The 14,521-nt window shown below is 47.2% G+C and overlaps 1 protein-coding gene across 2 annotated transcripts in view; it reads right to left on the bottom strand.

Annotated features, from left to right (window-relative positions):
* The window catches only part of GLA (galactosidase alpha), an 8,549-nt gene extending 6,964 nt beyond the window's left edge, over positions 1-1,585 (bottom strand). For both annotated transcript variants that reach the window (XM_034781926.1, XM_034781925.1), the window contains exon 1: positions 1,352-1,585. In XM_034781926.1, coding sequence (XP_034637817.1) covers positions 1,352-1,527 — 176 coding nt within the window. In that variant the 5' untranslated portion in view covers positions 1,528-1,585. The remainder of the gene's footprint in view (positions 1-1,351) is intronic.
* Between the last annotated feature and the right edge of the window lie 12,936 nt (positions 1,586-14,521).

Below are 14,521 nucleotides of genomic sequence, written 5' to 3' on the forward strand. Positions count from 1 at the left end.
AATGGGAGCAGAAGCAGGCCCAATATCTCTTCATCTGGATCACTTAAATTGTCAGAACTCACTCCAAAGGATTCATTAAGCACTTGGATCATACACTCATTGAAATCACTGGCAAAGTTCACAATCATTTCAGAATCAGATTCTAAAGGGCTTTTAGCATAAGCAGCCCATACTAAAAGAAGTCCACGAAAGCTTATGCTCTAATAAATTTGTTAGTCTCTAAGGTGCCACAAGTACTCCTGTTCTTTTTGCGGATACAGACTAACACGGCTGCTACTCTGAAACCTGTCATAGATGCTACAGTGTAGTATAAATACATCAGTTGGATTAAAGACAATACTACAAACATCTAATATTTGTAAAGTGTTTTTCATGCAGAGATTTCAAAGCACTTTACACAAATGGGTTAGAGTCCGCTAGTGGGAAATCCACCCTCATGTGGTAAATGTTAGCCTGGGAAAAAAACAGCCAAAGGCCCATCTTAAAGATCTGAATGGGACACTGGCCAATCCCAAGCAGAGGGTTTGTCTCCAGCCCTGGAAGAGATCACCCCCTCCCACACACAGATACACACACACACTTCCCCATCAAGATTTGCTAAACCTTTTACGGACCAAGGTTCTGGTTGCTGCCTGTACTGCAAAACAACATGGTTATCCCAGATGCGGAGAGAAAAAAAGATCTGTCTCGGAGTGCAAATGAGATTGGACAGGATGTTTTTTAAACCACGTCCCAGAATTATGCTAAAGCCTTGGCCATGGTTGTATTTAGAGACAACTGCATTGTCCCTGGATTCCCTGCCCAGTCCCTTTGCAGTGCAGGTTTAGAGGTGACCCTAATCCTCTGACTGCCAGGAAGGGGAAGACAGGGGTGGATCGCGCCATAATTGCCCTGTTCTGTACATTCCTCCTAAAGCCCTGGTACAGGCCACTGCTGAAGCCAGAATACGGAGCAAGTTAGACCACGGTCTGTCCCACGAGGGCAGCTCTTATGTTCGGACGGGCGCTTAGGGAGAAGCGAAGCCTCATCAGTTCCCTGTGCTCTGCCGGCACAAGTAGAGCGGCTCTTTGTTCCTTGTAATTAAGCCCGCGGAAAAGGGAACTAGAAGATGAGCAAGTCACGCTCTCCCTATTTGCATCGGAGCCGCAAGGTTCAGTTTCCAGGCACCTGACCGCTCTCCTCCCACCACTGCAGCGGCCCGCGGCTCCGAACCCAACCCCAGTAGCGTTCACACGGGGCTGTGGCTCCCACTCCTCGTCTCGCCCCCTGCTTCCCCCCCAAAGGCGGCCGCCTGCGGAGCGCAGCTGACTGCAGGGCCACAGAGGCGGCCCCGGCGCCCCTCGCCCGGTACCTGATACAGGAGAGCGGCTCCCGGGCGCAGTCGGTGCTGCACAGGAAACGCTCCCAGTGCAGCCAGCCCATGGTGGGGGTCCGGGCCAGCCCATTCTCCAGCGCCTCAGCCCCGGCCAGCAGGACTAGGACCCAGGCCAGCGTAGCCCCCCGCCAGCTTCCTACAGCCGTGCCCATCAGCAGCGGGGACAGTCACCGATGTCAACGCGCGCAAGCCTGCCAACCTTACCCCGGACGGGCACTCCGGCTGGCCAATCCCGACCTGCCGCCCTCACAGCTCGGCCAATCAGAGCACGTAAATCTACAGGGTGCCGCCACAGCCAGCAGGGTAGGTGCGGTCCCAATCCGGAAGCGGCGCAGGAGAGAGAGGGAGTCATGTGGTTGAAGTGAAGGGGGGGGGGCTGTCATATGACATGGGTGCAGGGTGTCAGGCGATGGCCTCTCATATTTGCCAGTGTCTCTCAGAGGGAATGAGGTGACCCTTCCCCTCCCCATGGAGTGGCAGTGGTGGGAGGTGTCTCCCTTTCCATGACCCAAGCTGGGTGCTGCTGAACTCTAGAGCCCTTTGCTACAACATGGCCATGGGTGGAGCGAGGTCCCCCACACTGCTAGCTCCTGCCCTGGCCTGGCAACAGGGCAGTTTGGTCACTAGGGCCCAGTCCTACTTTAAATTGTGTCAGACTCCTGAGGTTCCTGCAGTGTTGCTAACTTGGTTTTATTTAAAGTCTTGTGATAGCAGGAGTTTTCCTTAAAGCCCCAGCTGCTGGAATCAGGAGATGACATGAGAATCTCAGCTTCCATTTACCTATATAAAATGGAAGTGTCTAGTCTTCAGAGTTGCTGAAAAAAGCATGAAACTGTGAAGTGGCTGCACCCTAAAGGCTCTGGAATCAGAAAACAAATAAAAAGAATCTAAAATATATTATTTTTTAAAAATAATCTCATGATTTTCTGGGACTTGACTCATGAATTTTGAATGTTGGGGGTTGGCCATACTGGATCCCATACTCCCACTGAGTTAAATAATACAGTATTGCCCACAAATCACGAGTCAGGCCCCTCAACAATCATAAGATTTAAAAAAAATAGTAAGTGGGTTATTTTTCTTTGCCTTCTGGTTTCTGAGGCATAACAGTGCATTTGGTTCAAAACTTCAAGGTCTTCTCTCTGAGCGCTAGAAATCTTTTTTCCAAATGAAAGCTAAGACTCTCTGCTCTAGGAGATGGGGGGGGTCTTAAAAAAACAGTAAATGTCACATGACTCGCAATACAATCATGAGAGCTGGCAACGCTATCGCTGCTAGCACTGGTGCAGTAGGTCCGTTACTGGAAAATTTTATAGAATTTTCTAGTATAGAAACACTCCAGTTAATATGGTGTGACAATGCGGTTCTGGCGGAACCCAACTGAGAGTGCCAACTCAGGACAAATTGCTCAAACAGGGCAGTTACAGCCCAAGGCTGGGTTTTTTTCCACCTCTAAGGCAAACCAAACCAACCAGACTAAGAGGACTTCGGTCTTACCCCACTGGCTAACCGCAAGTCTCACAAGCAATCTCCTTGGACACTCCAGTTTCCCAGTATTACCACCAGTGCCACTCGTTATGGGGACAAATGGTTATGAAAACCAATACCCAAGTAAAAGAAAAAGGTTCTCCTGATCCCAAAGGACCAAGCCCCAGACCCAGGTCAATATACAAATCAGATCTTACCCACAAATCACGCTGTTACCAATCCTTTAGAATCTAAAATCTAAAGGTTTATTCATAAAAGGAAAAAGATAGAGATGAGAGTTAGAATTGGTTAAATGGAATCAATTACATACAGTAACGGCAAAGTTCTTGGTTCAGGCTTGCAGCAGCGATAGAATAAACTGCAGGTTCAAATCAAGTCTCTGGAATACATCCCCCACTGGGATGGGTCCTCAGTCCTTTGTTCAAAGCTTCAGCTTGTAGCAAAGTTCCTCCAGAGGTATGAAGCAGGATTGAAGACAAGATGGAGATGAGGCATCAGCCTTATATAGTCTTTTCCAGGTGTAAGAACACCTTTGTTCTTACTGTGGAAAATTACAGCAAAATGGAGTCTGGAGTCACATGGGCCAGTCCCTGCATACTTTGCTAGGTTACAAGGCGTATCTGCCTTCTCTCAATGGGTCCATTGTATAGCTGATGGTCCTTAATGGGCCATCAAGCAGGCTAGGCAGAGCTAACACCAGTCTGTCTGGGATGTCACCCAGCAGCATAGCATAAGTTTGAAATACAGACAGTATAGAGCCAATATTCATAACTTCAACTACAAAATTGATACACACATATAGACAGCATAATCATAACCAGTAAACCATAGCCTTGTCTTAGACACCCCATTTGACCCCTTTATACAAGATTTGGGTGCCACTTCAGGACCTTGGTTGCAACAATGATCTATATGGTCCCAGATTATATCAATAACGTCACACATGGATAGGAGCAAGATCAGGCCTCAAGTTGCTAAGAGGGGAAGGATAAGGTTAGGATAACAGGCCTTGGAATCAGGAGGGTTAAGTTCTACTCTGGCCTCTACTGTTGTCTTGTTTTGGGCAAGTCATGCAACTTCTGTATGCTTTAGTTTCCTTATATGCAAAATGATGATGACCTATCTCAGTGAGGGAAAGCACTTTCAGACCTGTGGATGGAAGGGACTAGAGAAGGGCAATGTACTAGGGTTGTCAACAGTCCCGTATTACAAGGGACATCCCTTATTTTTTCATCTCTGTACAACAAGATTGGGAGTTGCTGAGTGATGCAAAAAGCAGCAAGAAATACCCCTGGCAAATACTGTGTATTAATTATTATTAATAATATAATTATTATTATAATTAATGATGATGATAATAATAATACTGGGAGAAGGAGCTGGGCGGGGTGCTAAGAATACAGTCCCTTATTTTTTAAATGCAGTGTTGGCAACCCTACAATGTATTTGTGCCAATTGTGGTGATGGCTTGTGTGGTGAGGAAACAGGATGAGAACCATTGGCAGGGGGCAGTTGATAGGCATCAGATGGTAATAACCGGAGCTGGATAATTCATTTGAAAAATATCACAGAACTCAGTTATTTGAAGAATATTATTTGACAAGCTGTGGTAGCAAGTTTTAAGTCATTACTAGTCTGTGCTGATTCAAAACTGGCAACCTAATGGGGGAGGGCTGCATAGCTCATCTTCAGTTCCATAAATCACCTGCTTCCTTTTCTATAGGAAGCCTTACTCTATAGGGTATGCCTTTGCTGCGGTCACAGAGTGTGTTTGCTACTCAAGTGAATATACCCCTTAGCTGTAATCTTGCTCGCTCATGGTTGGAACAATGGAGCTGGGGCAGTGTGAACTTCAGCACAGACTGTACAAACCTGCCCAGAACACTTGGTAATTATTTGCAGATTAAAGCTGCAATCACACCCTGTGATTGCAGCATAGACATACCCTAGCTGTAAGCAGCTGATGAATTTAGGAGGTACTACCCTTTCCTTGTGGACCACCCCAGAGGCAAGCTGCATCTGAAGGGACTTTTTGTGGTGCAGTAGCATTGAGATGAATGGTTGGGGATGTGCACGCCATGGACATTGCTGAGCACTTTCATGTTGCCCTACTTAGGCCTTTTTTCCCTCATTGCCCCTGTGTTTATGATAGCACTGGGTTTTGGAAGTTGCCAAAGGGTTTGCTTGGCAGGAGCATACCCCAGCCACTTGCATCTGTAATGTTTGCCTCAGCATGTGATGATGCTGCCTCTGCTGGTGTGGCCCTGGCTGCAACACAAGCATCTGTGCTGCTTGGGCGATCATGGCCACACAGCTGGTGGTTACTCAGAACCATCCTGGCCTCTGACTGTTCTATGTTCAGAAGGGGCTCTATAGGGTTGGTGAAGCAGGGAGAAGAGGGAACTGTCAAGCAAGCCCTGATTTCAAGAACCCAGCGCCACCTTGGGAGCTGTTCAGCCTCACTGTGGGGCTCATGCACAAGCAAACCTTTTAACCTAGAAGCCTTGCTTGTCCTGGATCCATCTGTGTATTCTCCACCAACCCCACAGGCCAGCACACTTCCACATTCTGGTATGTGCAGCCCCAAACTAGCTGTGCTCAAGATTTCAATTCCTGCTTTTACTGCAGGTTTAGAACTTTACTTCCATATTTGGGCTCAGCTAGCACAGCTCTTTGCACCACAGAGGCCATTGCAGGAATCTGCCCCAGCAGGACAGCAAGGAATCCACCCTGGGAACACTCCCTCTTAGGAGTTGTGTTTAGGGACGTATTGGACTTTAAACTCAAAACTGGATCTGGACCATAAAACTCAGACCTCATGAGCAGAAATTCTTTTCAAATACAGAGATTTTGTTTCCATCTCTACTGTTCTACTTGTTAGGACCTACAAAAAACACAATGCCTTGTGTTGGCCTCTGCTCTTTCCTATTTAATGCTCTGGCTTCAGAAACAGAGTCACAAGCAGCTGATGAAGAAATATTGCAATGTGCATTCGTTCAGCCACTGACTTTCCCCTTCCTACTGATCCCTCAGGATCCTTCCCACCCTCCCCTCCATGAATATCTTCACCTCAACTACAGCTTTCTTCCTCTATTGCTGCTGTCTTTTCTTATCCCCACTTCTGCTCTTTTCCCTATCTATCCTGTGTCCTCCTCCTCCTCCAAAGGGTTTTGCTAGTTTCAGCTCAGCCATGTACGTTTGGCACCTTGAGGACCAAAGCAAGTAGGTGAGAACCCTAGAGGAGCCAGAGGGAGTGTTCAGAATCAACGAGGGAAGGGGATGGACTTTACTATTCATTTAGCAGTATTTTATTGTTATCCATATTTCTAAGGTGCCAATGCCAGTGGTGTCAGGGAGCTGTTAACTTACATGCATTTAGATGTAGATCAGTTCCCTCGAGGAAGAGGAACAAAGATCACAGCCATTTGCCATAGATTAAAGCTGTTTACTTAAACGTAGAGTAATTAAATCCAGATTGTTTATAGCCCAAAGCCCCAGTCAGGGTATTTCCCTGCTCACTTCCTAATGGATGGTTTACTGAAAGAAATGAGTCCTGCATTCAGTCCTATATTTGGTTAGACTTTCCTATCCTGGTTTACAGTGGCAGCGGATTCCCCAATCAAGTGCCGTCTGCAGAGAACATCCGCCACCCACCTCCACAAGTTCAATCCTGGACTGCGTCCAGTTTCGTTCCACCATGCCCTGGTGGTGTGGAGTCGTGAGGTCTCTCTGCAATAGCCCAGCCCTACGCCATGTAGGGTGTTGAGGCTAAGAACCAGGTTTGTGGAATGGATCTGGCATTGGGTAAGTAGCCACTGGAGAGGGCAGAGTATGGGTGTGATCCACCTGCTTGTGTTGCCTTCTCCCACCTTTGCACCTTGGAGAGTGGAAGGTGTACCAATGTCAGTCTTGAAGAATGCTGATGCAAGAGAGGACGGAGACCTCTCTAGAGCTGAGATTTGTGCTCAGCTCAGAATTAACACCACAAAGAGCCAGGTTGGCAAAACAGAGACAAAAAAATGCTGGTGGGGGAAGAAAACAGTTATTTTCAAACTTTGAAGAGCACCAGGACTACAAAGGGTTAAACAACTAAACCAAGAGCAAGCATGGCCCATCTGTGTCCTTGTGGAGACCTGTCTATGTACGAACCATAACCCACATTGTGAGACAGCTGGCGGCTGTCATCTCCGCTCATGTCCTCAGAGCTAAGCACAGCAGAAAGGGATGCCTTTCCTGTGTAGAACAGGCCTGCTTCTGAAAGCTACAGAATGCACACTGAGGATGCTCGGCACCTTGACAGATTGGGTCCAAATTTAGATCCTGCTCTTGCTCCAACTGACATCATCAGCAAAGTTCCCAGTGACCTCACTGTGAGCAGGGATTCTGATCCTGGTGAAGTCAACTGCACAATTCTCATTGACGTCAATGGGACAAGAATGTATCCTTTACAGTGCTGTTTCTGATAGAAAAGAGTCTGAGCAAAGACAGTTGCATCCAGCACTATGGCTTGTTGGACGAGGCTTTTTCAGAAGGGCTTGCTGGAAGAATGTAATTTCTTTGGTGCGGGAGCTAACACTGGCTCTGCAGACACTCGGTTATGATTATTTATTGTTTGGGCTGCAGTACAGATTGCAAAGTGATTCCAGGAAAGCAGATTGTGGAGCAACATAGATTATTTGTAATGGAGTTTTGGGTGAAAAGGACAAGTTGTGGAACAAAGGACAAAAGGCGAAAAGAGCTGTTGCAGAAGCCAAGGGCCAAGCACTTAAAGCCTTATATGAAGGGTTACTTATTAAGAAAGTGGGGAAAGGAATATATGGATAAGCCAAGATTGGGCAAAGAAGCACAGAGGACTTGGGAGCCATGAAGTGTGTCAAAAACAAAAATGGAAGAGCGCTGGTGGAAGCCAGTGAAATCATTAGGAGGTGACAGCAGTTGTATGAAAAATTACTCAATGAAGAGTATCTGAGGAAACCATTGAGGGAAGTATGCACAAGCAACAATCTCGTACAATTTATCACTGAGGCGGAGGCTCAGACAGCATTACCCGTGATGAAACATGGGAAGGCAGTGGGACCGGACAGTACAATTGAGGCATTTAAAGGATTAGGCCATGAGGGAAGGGCAATGATGACAAACGTCTTCCACTTTATCCTCTAAACTGGAAACATGCCTGATGAATGGAGAACGAGTATATTGCTCTCTATCTTCGAGTGAAAAAGGGATGTGCAAGAATGTAGTAATTACCAACCCAGCAAGTTAATAAATCACAACATGAAATGGTTAGAAAGAATTATTGACTTAATGTCTGTGCAACAATTCAAATGCCTCGGTTCAGCGTTAAGCTACGATGGGAATGTAGATGTGGATATTAGGTATCATATTAGGAGTGCTTGGTGCAAATGGAGGGAGTTGACGGGAATTCTCAGTGATAAAATTATGCCATATAAGACCATGATTAGGTCAGCCATGAACCTGGGTCAGGATGCTGGCTAGTGAGGAAGAAAGAACAGTACAAGAAAACAATGGGACAGTATTGGACAGCATGATAGGCAGTGGTCTCAGCACACCATATGTTGCTTCTGTTGTTAATGGGCTAAGCACATCTTAAAATGTATAAAGAAAACACCTCCTCCTACTCAGTTTTCACTGATTTTTAGTGGGGCCTTATCACTGGAGACACTGAGCAGACACTCGGGCTCAGATCCTCAAAAGTATTTAGGCTTCTCACTTCCTTTGATTTCGGTGGAAGTTAGGAGCCTAAATCCCTTTGAGGATCTGGGCTTTGCTCCTTAAGGAGGTGTGTCAGTCCTTGGTTCAGGTGAGCTTCTTTTATGTTCCAAAGTAGCCAAAGCCGTGTGATGTAAGGGGTGGTTTTAGGACTGGGAGTTTCTGAACACTTGTAACCATTTTGATAGAAGCCTGGGTAAGAATCAGTGTGGCTGGGAAGTGGGAGACCAGGGCTCTCTAATGTCCTGTGAATTATAAGGTGTGCTTTGCTTTCACCAACTCATGTCCCTGCTCAGGAGCAATTGTGTGGGACACAGTGTCCCTTCCCAGCTAGGACATCACCCACTCCTGGAGTCCACACCTCCCTCCCTGCTTGAAAACCATGATACTGCAGTTGGCTATGCAGGTGTGGAGGTACTGCCGTGAGGATGGCCACTGGGGTGCAAGATCCCTGATACCACAGGAGCCCTGAGAGCCTCTGTCAATTCCTTGACCTTCTGCTTGTACAACCTGAATGCCCCAGTGTCTGTGGTATCTGGCTGTGTTTGACTCTCAGATCCTGTGCCAGCTGGTTGGGTCTGTTCTGGGCTATAGGTCTCTTATGTAACAACCAGCCTGTTTGCCAGTCAAGCAACAAAGTCCTGCAGAAGCAGCAGCTGCCTGCCTGTCAGCCCAGGCCATTAGATGAGCTACCTAGACCAGGGGAAGCTACGCAGTCAGATCCTGGCCCCTTTGAATTAGGGAAAGGGATTAAAGGCATCAGGTCGGTTCCATGGCTCCTGTGTGTCCGGCTCCCGTGCCCTTTGGGGGAGATGCCTCTCCCCGATAACATTCTCTCAGGGTTGGGCAGTGTAGACGGAGCCCCTGTTACTGCTCTTGGGCTTCCCCATTTACTGCACGGGCCCCTGGCAAAGGACTCTTTACAGCTGTCATCCTGGACTCCCTGCCAGCTGACAAAGTCCCCTTTACTGCACTACTTCCTCACCCAGGAGTCCTGATCTCCCAACATGGGACAAATCCCTCTTGAACACACCAATTCCTAGGTCCCCAACACAGTGCCGAACCCCCTCCAGAACGAAGCCCTGGAACACGCCTAAGTCCTCCTAAGCCTCTGCTCTGTGGACTGGTATTTGTGACTCCATCTGGATTTAGCCTCTGACAGTGGCTCTGGGTTCTAGCAATTGCTGCCTTTGGGTTTCCTAGGCCGAAAGACTGCTGACTTTCTGTAGTCTCTGATCTCCCCACTAGGTGCCCCCATATCCCAGCTCCTGGGTCTACAGAGGGCAGCGGTTGTTACAAGTGGAGAGAACAAAAGTGCCTTTGTGCTGGGAGTTTAATAATTGCTTGTTGTTTAAGAGCCTTGCCCCTTCCCTGCCATCCCCTTAAGGGCCTGAGGCTGGGGCAGAGGCTTCTCAGAGAGTCAGGCAAAACAAGCTGGTTTGGAGGTTGGAAAAACTCATTGTCCTTGTTTTCCTTGCGCAGAACCACTGCCTGGGGGCTGGCACGTGTGTCCCATTTATCTTGATCCACAGAGTTCCAGGGTGCGGCAGAGATGATCCAGCTCTACATCTTGAGAGGCTAAACCCTCCTTGGCTGGGCTGGCCTCCTACATCCCCTAGAGACTAAGAACTGGTCTCCACTAGGAACTGTCACTGGTCTAGCTGCATCTCACAGCGGTGTGAGAAATCCAGCCCCCTATGCTCCCTTCACCTGCGGTGTCAACAGCGCTAGGGAATTCTTCCGTCGACCTTGTTACTGCCTCTTGGGGAGGTGGATTAACTACGCCGACGGGAGAACCCCTCCTCTTGGTGTAGATAGTGTCTATGCTGAAGCGCTATAGTGGCCCACTATGCAGCTGCACCACTGTAGCATTTTAATCGTAGACATACCCTTGCCTGGATAACGAGGTGCATGACTGTGAGAGGTCGGTCCCGAAACCTCAGGGGTTTGGCTTGAGCCTCAGGATTTCTCAGGGCTTCAGCCCTAGAGCCTACCACCTATCAGGGCTGAGCGCCAAGGATACAGCAGGAGGGTACTGGGTGAGGGGCCAGGCAGGGCACAAAGGAAATGGCTCAGAAGCCCAGAAGCTCTTCGGAATAACTTACAGCAAGAAAGGATGAAAAGCAACGTATTTAATGTACCCCCCCCGCCGAATAGCAGAGACCTCGGAGCACAGGGCCTAGGCCAGCTGGGAAGAACACTTCCACATGATTCATTTCCCATTTCTGGCAGGTCTGGGCAATCCACTGCACTAGTTCCATGGGCTCCCTGGTTGTTAGAGACCAAAGCAGGAGAAACACCCTTCTGTTGTACTTCATTCTGGTTGGAGATCATGAAGGCTAGAAATGGAAAAATCTATTAGGTCCCATACTACATTTCCCTTCCAACAGAGGGCTGTTCTCTATGGTGCATTTACTAGTGTTTTGTTTTGCTTAGGTTTAAATGCAACTTCCTTCAGGATCCTATTGCATTTTCATCATAGTAGTTGGAAATGAACGATTAGAAGTGGTCTCCTTGCTTTTGTGGCTAGCTGTGTCTGGTGTTAAGATGTTTGTGTGACATTCTATACCTTGGGGGAGCGTGCTGTAACCCCCATATTCCTCATTTTCATATAATTGTGATCTTATGTATAAAGCATGCCTTGTAACGTATCAGGGGAAAGGGTATGATCTGCTGAAAGTCATTTCTCTATCCATATATGTATATCATTAATGCATATGAAGTTATGAGAATTGTGTCAAGTATCAGAGGGGTAGCCGTGTTAGTCTGAATCTGTAAAAAGCAACAGAGGGTCCTGTGGCACCTTTGAGACTAACAGAAGTACTGGGAGCATAAGCTTTCATGGGTAAGAACCTCACTTCTTCAGATGCAAGTAATGGGGAAATCTCCAGAGGCAGGTATATATCAGTGTGGAGATAACGAGGTTAGTTCAATCAGGGAGGGTGAGGTGCTCTGCTAGCAGTTGAGGTGTGAACACCAAGGGAGGAGAAACTGTTTCTGTAGTTGGATAGCCATTCACAGTCTTTGTTCAATCCTGATCTGATGGTGTCAAATTTGCAAATGAACTGGAGCTCAGCAGTTTCTCTTTGGAGTCTGGTCCTTAAGTTTTTTTGCTGTAAGATGGCTACCTTTACATCTGCTATTGTGTGGCCAGGGAGGTTGAAGTGTTCTCCTACAGGTTTTTGTATATTGCCATTCCTGATATCTGACTTGTGTCCATTTATCCTCTTGGGTAGTGACTGTCCAGTTTGGCCAATGTACATAGCAGAGGGGCATTGCTGGCATATGATGGCATATATAACATTGGTGGAGAATTGTGTAGTATGGTTGTCACTAAAACATGCTGTAAATTGGGGAAAATCAGCCAGATATTAGCTCCCCAGAGGCAACAGCAAGGAAAGTAACCAACGCCCGGGTGGGGTGTCAAACAACCCATCAACAGCCATTGTCCAGCAAGGGAGCCACAATGCAATGACTCACATGCACACCAGGGGAATTACTCAGCCTTGCTTGGAGAGACTCAGTAATGCTCACCTGACTCTGAAGGGTGCGGGGGGGGGGGTTAAAACCAAGAGGGAAGAAAGGACGTGATAAAAGGGCATGCTCTCTCTCTTCCACCTACATCTACAGACACCACCACCACCAAGCAACTGAAGCGCTGATCCAGGAGGAGAGCCTGGCTGAAGAGCAGCCAGCCTGTGATGAGACGCATCTAAATTTGTAAGGACATTGAAAGTGTTAAGATCAGCTTAGAATGTGTTTTGCTTTTATTTCATTTGACCAAATTTGACTTGTTATGCTTTGACTTATAATCATTTATACTCTATCTTTATAGTTAATAAATCTGTTTGTTTATTCTACCTGAAGCAGTGCGTTGGGTTTGAAGTGTGTCAGAGGCTCCCCTTGGGATAACAAGCCTGGTACATATCAATTTCTTTGTTAAATTTATGAACTTTTATACGCTTGCAGCGTCCAGTGGGCATAACTGGACACTGCAAGATGGAGGTTCCTAGGGTTGTGTCTTGGACCAGAGATATTGGCTAGCGTCATTTGCTTGCAAGTAGCTGGGAGCAGCTTACATGCCAGTGGCTGTGTGTGAACAGCCCAGGAGTGGTGGTTCACGCAGCAGAGCAGGGTAAAGCTGGCTCCCACAGTCAAGGATTGGAGCGGCCTAGCAGAGAGGGGAACGTCACAGTTTGGTGGAGTGGAAGTGATGCCATAGTTAAAGGAGCAAAAGAACTTTAATTTTGGCAGGATATACATAGTAATAGAGACAGTGCTGTACCACACACCCAGGTCAAGCACCCAGAACCGGGGAGGTAAAGTCAGAATCCAAATCTGGATCCAGATCTAAATTTTGCAAATTAATCCTATTTTATACTGGATTGAAACAAAATACCTTCATTCAAACACATAGGGTGCTGAACTATGAGGTGGACTTCTGGGTTCTACCATTCACTGGCACTGTGAGCTTGGGCAAGTCACGTCAATGTTCTTTGCCTCAGTTTCCCCATCTGAAAAATAGAAATAATGAGACTGAGCTCCTTTGTAAAGCGCTCTGAGGTCTCTGAATGGAAAGTGTTATGTATATACATATGTACTAGGTTTTATTATTTTATCTAAAGGGCCCCAAAGAGCTGTTCTGCAGTAATTGTTGCTTCCATGTTTTACCTGTTTTTCTGTCTCCAGGGCTGTTTCAATCCATCACCCCTTCCCAGCACAAAATTCTTTTTAAACAATGTGCAGTGAAATTATGGCAATGGGGTTGGGTACAGCATGTTCCTTAGCTTGCAAAATTCCAAGCATGCACCAGGAGCAACGTGTGATGGGGACTAAACAGGTGGGAGATGCAGCCCAGGGAGAATTTTCTCCTTAGTTTTTCCAGAGACCCATTCGATGAACTCCAAACCCACCTGTCTCAAAGGGGGAAAGAGACCCTTCCCCATTGTGTGTGTATGTGGATGCATGTGTGAATGGAGCGCTGCCTGCCCTTTACCTCTTGGGGCCTGGGAGATTCGCAAGGAGTTGTGAGACTGTGCTGAAACTTGGCTGAGACAGTGATTCATGAGGGGACATGTGAGCGATGGTGGAAAGCAGGGGGACAGATTAACTAATAGGGTTAAAATAGATTCATTTGGAGAAACAAAAGAATGTCAAATTAAAACAAAGGACGCTTCCATCAAGTCTGTGCCACCCTGCCTCTGTCCTGCCTCTCTGCGAGCAGCCAAGAATACAGCTTGTGTGCCTTCTCTTCAGTTCTGGAAGAGCTGGAACTGCACTCACAGATCTATCTATCTATCTATCTATCTCCTGCACTTACACATAAAATCAAGCAACTTCTTATCCTTTTGCTCTGTGTTGGACCTGCAGATTATTTTTCATTAGAAGGGGTTTGCTTTTTAGCCTTTAAGTTACAGGCTATTTACCCATTTCTGATGTTTTGTCCAAGCTGGCTCTGTCCCAGGAAAAGGGTCTGATTGCTGAGGCAGAAGTGAGTATGCAAGACAGGGAGAACCGGAGGGAGGGGTAAGGAATAAGTCAGGGAGCAAAGAGAGTTTGGTCTCAGGGAATATCAACCTCCAGTTACAGAGCCTGTCTATAAGGAAAGCACCAATCCTTTTCCCTGGGTCTGGGTGGGAGGGGAGCATCTAAATGAGGAAAGGATTTATGTATAAAGCCCAATTTTCAGAGGTGCTGAATAATTAGAGGAGTGAGGGCTGAGCACCTCTGCCAGTCACACCTGTGGAGGCTGAGCAGAGAAATGTTTGTCATGAAAATATACCAGCCCAGACACAGAAACTACTTGTCCACATTTCTGACAGTGAGGCTAACAGGAAAAACTAATGTCTTCCTTGCTCAGCTAACACACAGTGTTACTGATGGCGGGGGGGGGGGGGGGGGGGGGGGGGGGGGGGGGGGGGGGCTCAG

This window comes from Trachemys scripta, chromosome 9 (genome assembly GCF_013100865.1).
Source record: "Trachemys scripta elegans isolate TJP31775 chromosome 9, CAS_Tse_1.0, whole genome shotgun sequence".
NCBI classification, from domain to species: Eukaryota; Metazoa; Chordata; order Testudines; family Emydidae; genus Trachemys; species Trachemys scripta.